The sequence below is a fragment of the Nicrophorus vespilloides genome, unplaced genomic scaffold (genome assembly GCF_001412225.1).
Source record: "Nicrophorus vespilloides isolate i.1.1-1 unplaced genomic scaffold, Nicve_v1.0, whole genome shotgun sequence".
Classification (NCBI taxonomy): domain Eukaryota; kingdom Metazoa; phylum Arthropoda; class Insecta; order Coleoptera; family Silphidae; genus Nicrophorus; species Nicrophorus vespilloides.
Window position 1 is genome coordinate 1 of NW_017095864.1, and position 8,156 is coordinate 8,156.

The 8,156-nt window shown below is 32.7% G+C and overlaps 1 protein-coding gene and 1 long non-coding RNA gene across 2 annotated transcripts; both read right to left on the reverse strand.

The window, feature by feature from the left end:
- Positions 1-148: 148 nt before the first annotated feature.
- On the reverse strand, positions 149-896 carry LOC108566949. The gene is made up of 2 exons (XR_001891225.1): positions 726-896; positions 149-346 (listed from the first exon to the last, which is right to left on the reverse strand). It is a non-coding gene; the product is annotated as an uncharacterized LOC108566949 (long non-coding RNA).
- A 1,225-nt stretch (positions 897-2,121) lies between these two features.
- LOC108567127 (lysozyme-like) lies at positions 2,122-7,830 on the reverse strand. The gene is made up of 3 exons (XM_017927403.1): positions 7,689-7,830; positions 2,472-2,728; positions 2,122-2,407 (listed from the first exon to the last, which is right to left on the reverse strand). Exons 1-3 carry the CDS (start codon positions 7,732-7,734, stop codon positions 2,273-2,275), a joined length of 438 nt encoding a protein of 145 aa, XP_017782892.1. The 5' UTR covers positions 7,735-7,830; the 3' UTR covers positions 2,122-2,272.
- Between the last annotated feature and the right edge of the window lie 326 nt (positions 7,831-8,156).

The following is an 8,156-nucleotide window of genomic DNA, read 5'->3' on the forward strand; positions in this document are numbered from 1 at the left end:
GAATGTGCGGAATTTTTACTTTTTGACGTTTCTGGAATGTGTGGAATTTTTTCTTTTTGTCGTTTTACTTAATATTGAGTAAACTACCGCGATTAATCGGTAATTGCCTAATACGTTCTAAACGATTCACGGAAACAACACTCACCTGTTTGCGGACGCACCAAATGGAAAGAGACTTGGGCAATTACAGCGATCGCAATGCAACTGGCCGTGAATTGAAACGATCCACCTGCCATTTCACTTTTGCTTCGGTTTCCCGTTCAGACGGAGCAGACGACGTACGTATCTGTTTTCTCAAGAGCAAATCACAGATTGCGTAATTGTTTTATCCGTTCCGGTAAACAAGCTTCGAGAAAGAAAACAAATATTTTGTTATTAACAACTATTATTTATTAATACTTAATGCTTCGATCAATGAAAATAAATGGAAAGACACATTAATGAATTCTCATCGCACAACATCATCAATTGATCAACCGCAGTAATTTTAAATTTAAATCACCTGTAAAATCCCACAACTTTTAATCATAGTCGGCATTAGTTAAAAGTTTTACGTCTTAAAAACTTCTAAAATCTTCACTAAAACTTAATGACATTGACAAACAATTTTTTGTTTTTATCTCTATTGCTTGATTACTTTAATTAGAAAATCCTTTTTTGTTTTTTTTTGGACATTTGTTGAAATGCGAAGTTGGTGTGATATTAAGTTTATAGAAAGCACTCACCTTTTTCTTGTGTTTTGTTTGTAAATTTCTCGTCCAGTTTAAGTAAGTCCGTTTATTGCTTATTGGCTCATCTTCACTACCTGCCGTTCGTCGTGGATATATAGAAATGTGCGCACGGAATGTTGTCGGATTGCATACTGAAAACCCGTTTCTGTGATCCGAACGAGGCTATTCGAAGACTAAATGCGGGAAAAACGAGGCTTTCTTTACTAGTAAACAAACAATCACGTGTTTATAGTTATTGCATGAATGATAACAAAATTTCTTGTTAAAAACGAAAACCATAATGGAATGATCGGAATTAACGTTGCAGGTGCAAAACCGCAGGAAATAAATTGAATTGAATAAAAATTGTGAATTCTAATGCTTTGCAAAGGTTTTTCTTTTATAAATTTGAATAAAATATGTTTTGACATTTGTGACAATTATATGTCACAAATGACAATTCTTTTTTTAGTTCAAATTTATTCAATTAGTTCTATTTTTTTAAGGTGTTTTATAAATAATGGTGGAGGAGCCTGGTTTTCTTCTTTTCTTTGAAGTTATTTCAATTATATTAAATTAATTATGTTACATGATTTCAAATATTTATTATGGCTAAAACTGATTCTATTCGTTCTATTCAGTCTATGATTAAATTATTGATAACCTCTAGGTGAAAGAGAAACGATGATAATTCTATAATTATATTAAATGCGATGCATTTAATCATTACATTTTCTAATAATTAATATGTTGTTTTCTATTTCAAATAATTATTTAATGTCTAATAAGGTTTGGTCACGCTCGTTAAGTCTTTAATAGTAAGCTTATGTAACACCTGAAATTGTTACAAGTATATTGTGTTGCATATAATGCAAATGAACGTAAATACATTTATCATATAAATAAATAATCAATGAACGCTTGAAGCGCCATCTGAAAATATATAATTATACTACATATGTTCTAATCTGTGACCAGTATTGAAATAATACGGATCTTATGTTGCCTATAATAAAAATTATTAATATTTAAAATTTTACTAAGAAATATGGAATTAATATTTTTGAGTTATTTAAATAAGGTTCAAAAGAATAATGTTCTACTTCTTATTATTTGTTTGTATATTTAATTGCACTAAACGTGATTATTATGTTGCCTACAATAAAATTATATAAACTATGACATTCGTATTAAAACAATTGTTTAATTCAAACATTGTTTCAGATTAATTTTTGATTTTGCTTAAGAAGTATAAAGTTTTGCCTATAATAAAAATTTTAATTTTGACAGTTTTGGCGGAATTTTAAAAATTCAAAAAAAAAGTTTAATTCAGAAAAAAAACGAATAATATGTAAAAGTATTTGCTTTATTTCAAGGAAAATACATAGATATAAATAATAAACCTAATAAAACGTAATAGTAATTAAAAATCTTGGCTTGGTTCAAAAGTTGATAAAGAATTTCAATAAATTAATGGTACATTTTTTAAGACGACAAAAATTAAATATTGGAGAGAGATTGTATCCGGTTTTGGTTGTGCGCTAAAATCGAGTCGTCCCTCCTCAGCTGACCAGTTTCTTGCACTGTTGGTACCTCTCGTTGTAAATATGCGGCAGGTTTCCTTGGCAACCGTATCCTCCCAACGTGTGGATGGCGGCGTAATCGTCGCAATCGATCTTTGCATCACCGTTGCAATCCTGCAAAAAGGAGAAATATAGAAATTATTTTACTGTCGTTCAGATTTGGGTATGCGTTTCGTACCTTTTGGAACTTCTCCATGTATCCTTGGACGGCCAAGGCGGAGCAGTAGATGTCGGTGGCGCAGTTCTTGTAGGCGGTCGGCGAATCCTTGGCTTCTCCGTTCAAAGTCGGCTTACCGCCGTCGGACCAGTACGGCCAGGTGATTCTGAACGGTCCGCAGACGTCTCCGGCGCAGATCTGGGTGGCGTTGCATCCGCTGATGGCTTCGCAGATGCATCCCAAGCACTTCTGGTTCACTGGACCTTGACCGGAAACACCTAAAACGAAACGTCAATATTTCATTTGACAACGTCCAATTAAAATGACAGCTGTCACTCATTGTTAATTGACACTTTGACAGACTACACTTGATTAATGATCAAGTATCCGTTGCAATAGAAACAATGAAGACAACAACATTGGAAAGTAACAAAACTTGAAATGCGAAAATAATTTATTTGGTTTTCAAATCTAGCAAATTGAATTGTTTATGGAGAATTAGCGATAATTTGCGGTTGACCGCGGTAATTGACACTTAAACCGAAACATCAATATTTCATTTGACAACGTCCAATTAAAATGACAGCTGTCACTCATTGTTAATTGACACTTTGACAGACTACACTTGATTAATGATTAAGTATCCGTTGCAATAGAAACAATGAAGACAACAACATTGGAAAGTAACAAAACTTGAAATGCGAAAATAATTTATTTGATTCTCAAAACTAGCAAATTGAATTGTCTATAGGGAATTAGCGATAATTTGCGGTTGACCGCGGTAATTGATTTAAATGAGAAGTTTATAAACTGCGCAATCTGCATAACAATGCGCACGGATCGATTCAATTAATTACTCACAATCGTGTTTCGTTTATTGTTGATGTTGTTATTATTTTCGAATCCGGCTGCAAAATTTATTGACAATCTATTTTTAAACACGTATGCTTCCACCAACAATGGAAGATCTCTTTTGCATAATTTTTTTTTAGCACGGAACCGGTGATCTCAATGACAGCACAGGCGGGGAAACCTTGAGGGTTTCCATCGGTTCGGTCGACGGATGAGATCACAGCTCCAAGGAAATTATTATTATATAAATATGAACGAGCAATTATGTTCAAGATAATGTCCAAAAACGACATAAAAAGAAGTTACATAATTCTTTCATAAAATGTGTATATTTTACTTAATAAAGGAAATATCTAAGTTACAGTTAGTTTATATCTATAGGAAGTAGATAAATAGTCAATCGATGATAATTGACTTTTAATTGACGTTTTTAACGTCAATTAGAGATTCCCCGTTAACAGGAAACTAGACCAACCCAAGAACATCAAAATTCCTACTGTGAGGTCAATCGAAACGTTGCGATTATTCTAATATAGAAAAAAAAACTATTTGCCAATTAGCAAAGAGCTTTCAGAAAGATTAACGGATCCTCGCGCTGAATGGGTGTTGAAGCAGGATGCAATTAAAGTATCGAGGACTTTTACACATTCCACTGTGCTGTCAAAATGACAGCTAATGTTAACCATGAAACCGATCAATTAATGACAATCATATATGACAACAAGTAAATAAAACGAATTGATGATTCATAATTTTTTTAAATAATCAAAGTAGGTGTGCACGTCTGACGTACAAAAGCAAGCAGCAGCACGAGTATCGATTACAAACAAACAACAATAAAAAATCAATAATAATAGTTGTGAAACAGGATGGATGTAGTGATTTAATTAAGACGATGACCTTTGCTCAACCGGATTATCCGACGAGAATAGTCTTCGGGATTCCCTAGATTGCTCGATTTAATCATCGACGCAAAAGCGCGCGTGGTAAATATATATATTTGTTTCTTTCGGAATTGGAAGAGGTATTTCATATAACGGGTTACGATCGAGAGCAGATCCTGTTGCAAACTCTATATGCTATTAATAATAGCTTATAGTTTTTTTTTTTGAACTACTTATGCTAATACATTTGCAATTCAAACAACATATATCATAGTTTTTATGACATTGAAAATCTAACTACTTTTGTGAAACAATTTAAATCGGCGGATTGTAAGTGTAATTATTTGAACTACTTTTACAATTCTATTGCAATTCAAATAAGTTCATTTTTTAGATTTTCTTTTTATTAACTAACAAAAATATTGATCGGTTGATTTGAACTACTTTTGTTTGTTTGTTTTCGTTTTGAACTACTCTCGCAATCTGAACAAATTAACATTTGCTTACAAACGGTAAATTTGAACTACTTTTGCAACAACTGAATTCAGCGGATTTGATGCACTACTTCTCAAGTGAAGAAACAAGCACTCTTGCAGAAATCACCATTGTTCTCGAAGATATAAGGTTTTTTTTCTTTCACGTCTCGAGGCGAGAAGAATGCGCGTGTCAAAGTATTCAAGAAACACGTACGGCGACAGTGTGAATGGGATTTGATGTGATTAACGCAGCTGAACAATAGAAATTTACATTGAATTCAAATTTATTTCTTTCTTACGAATCGAGAGTTCAATCACCTTGACATTCAACAACAACAAACAAAAAAAAAAGTTGAAATTCCATCGATTTTCGAGAAAAATTACCGAAACCCGTCAAACAATTGTTTGTTTTTGTTTTATTTATTTTGTTTACGTCACAGTGATTGCCACCGTTACGTAAACAACAAAATGAAATAGTCCGTCGAGTTTATCAACGTCCTTATCGTCGGTTCAAATTGGAAGCTGTGCAGTGTCTGTGTTAATGTAAATATATGAGATGTGCTTGTTTTTCGCTCGGTTCGAGTGTAAACAATACAGATATAGTGAGAGAGTACGGCCAAAATTGGGTCCGGCGATTACGAATCCGGAAAAACTCGGTGAGAACTAGTTCGAAATTTTATTTTGACGTTTGTTTTTTTTTTATCATCTGGCACATCGACGAACGACCGTTCGCATTTCCACAGATCAAATACAGTGGAACCTTACTTAACGAGTTTAATCCGTTCCAAAATTTCCGCAATCCGGGACTTCTCTTCTCAACGTCACTCTTTATGCGAAACGTCGCTCGTTAAGCGAGTCATTTTTCTTATAATTCGTTAAGTGAAATGCTCGTTGTGCGAGGTGCTCGTTAAACAAGGTTCCACTGTATAGTGAAACAATTTTTCAACCTTTGTCTTACATTTTCAGAAGTGCAATTTTCACGAAGAATTTCGTTTCTGAAATTTTTGTTTAAACTAATTAATTGTTTAAATAACCTTTTTTATTGAATAATAGCAACATATAAAGAAACGGAAAATGTTACAAATATTTTCAAAGAAAAGAAGCAATAACTTGAATATTTCAAATGTCATAAAAAAGTGTAAGTTTTATTGCCTAGACAACGGACAGTCCAAATTTCCGAAAATTTGCAATTATAAAACAATTATGGCCAACCTTTAGCTGTAATCTTCCGCCACTTGGAACAACATTTGCAACCCCACATATTTTTGCACAAAGAAGGGTAGGTGAAAAGCATTAGTTCGAAGCATCAGTTCGAAGCGAAAACAGCTTTAGGAAGGTTTCACCTACAAGCTCTACGCATTTATTACTTATTTCAGTTACAAAAAAAATGGCCAACTCACTCAATGGCCATGACAAGATCGACAGTGAAAAAGTAAAAATATTGTCTTCGATGTGTTACGAAGCGATTAATAATTGTCTTGGGCCTAATCGTAACGAGTACTCCAAAAACTTGAAGATTGTCGAAGATATAGCGAAATCCGTGCACGATATTATCAAGGAGAGGAACCTTTTACATGAGTGGATGGCATGGAGGGATAGTATGGAGACAATGTTGATGGATGTTAACGATGAGTACAACATCTCGTACGAACATCGCCAAATCAGTGATGATCTTAGCTATGATATAAGAGATTTTTTGATCAAGCTGAGTACACCATCTTTAAGAACATGACAACACTTTTGGTTTCTTGCGATTTCTTGACTAATTCTACTAAGATGGAGGTGAAGGACGCTGTCTATGTATGGGAGTTTCACAAGGAGTTGAATTCCATGTACGATTCGATGAAGCACTTTGAAATGAGAATCAAATGTTTCCTCGATGTTATTTGGGCGGTGGAGGAAATGTGATTTTGTGAAATAATTATAATTTGTATTTTTTAGATACATTTATTATTGTATATTGTATATATGTATATATTGTAAATATGTAAAATAATAAAATGAATTTTTGTACAAATTTATTTGAAATCTTATTTAGTGTGAGTGTGAAACTTAGTGTTGTTCACCATTTATGAAATTAATCGGAAACATCAATATCATTTTGTTTTTCTATTTAAATGTCAAAATCGACACTTTATATAAAGAAACGTCAAATTGACAATTGAGAATAGAATTGAACAAAGAACGATGGATTTTCGTTATTCTCGATATCCTGATAGATATGAATGAAAATGAAATTAATGAAACGGTCAGATTGAATGAAACGTTTGATCAATTTGAATGCACAATTTTTTAATATTTAAATATCAAAATCGTGATATTATATGAGAAACGTCAAAATCGACACTTTGTATAGAGAAACGTCAAATTGACAATTGAGAAAACAATTGAAAATTATTTCCTTATGAAACAACTAAATACATTTTAAATCAATACCTTTTTTTGTACTTGATGTTTTTAATTGCTGCACGGAATAAATATGAAGATTCCATAATTACCAATCTAATATGCAATTAATTAAAATGCAATTAAAAATATGCATTTAACATCTAATTATATATACATTTTAATTATATTTTTTTTAATAATTATTGTTTTAATTGCTTTAAAAAATCTACAATTACTGATGAATTTAGTCAATATTATTCCATTGGTATCAAAGTATCGAAGATTATATAACGAATTTCTAGTCTAAATTAATCTAATATTATTTAATTTGAGAGTAATTACGGTAAACGAAATGTGTAATTTGTAATAATGCACTTAACCTTGGATAAATTTCCTAAAGCGTTGATAGCAGCTGTCTGTCATTTAATAGCAGAGATTTAACGTTTAAGAAATAAAATTTATATGAAGAGAACACATTTCAAGTTTTACTTTCCAACGGGAGTATTATTTTGTTCCTTTAGAAAGCGCCTCCTCGTTTTTCGCAGTCAACCAAAAACATTGTTTCGCTGACAACTGAAGCATTGTTAACATAAAGCCAAATGAAGAATCGTATCCAAGGATACTGGTTAAGTACTTACCGATGAGGAAGAAGGCGGCGACAAGGACGAAAACGCACTGATTCATGTTTATTTGATTTATATTTAATTTCTGGATAGATCTGGATTCGACTGCTCTTAATCCACGTTACGGACACGGACTGACCGGTGTGCGCGTTCCGCGTTCTCTTTATAAGTCCGAGTCGCGAGGAAGAAGCAGAAACGAACGAGAAGGAGGAGTGAGAGCAACAAAGAAAAAAAAGAGAGAAACACGTCGTGATGGAAACGAAAAAGAATCATCGGTGAATCCGTCGAAGAAATTTCCTTGACCCTCACTCAAAACCAACAAAAAAAAAAAATCCGCGAAGGCTGAAGATTCAAAGAACCCAACACATGACTAAGATTTACCTTGTTTTTGTTGTCGTTTTTTTTTTCTTTGGTTTATTATATTTTTATTGATATAATGCATACACAATATATATTTATATATTATTAGTATTATTATTATTA

Coding starts and splice junctions, on each gene's coding strand:
- LOC108567127 (XM_017927403.1), bottom strand. CDS start 7,734: ATGAATCAGTGCGTTTTCGTCCTTGTCGCCGCCTTCTTCCTCATCG. Junction 2,729..7,688: donor CGCCGCCTTCTTCCTCATCG/GTAAGTACTTAA, acceptor GTTTCGTTTTAG/GTGTTTCCGGTCAAGGTCCA. Junction 2,408..2,471: donor ACATGGAGAAGTTCCAAAAG/GTACGAAACGCA, acceptor TCCTTTTTGCAG/GATTGCAACGGTGATGCAAA.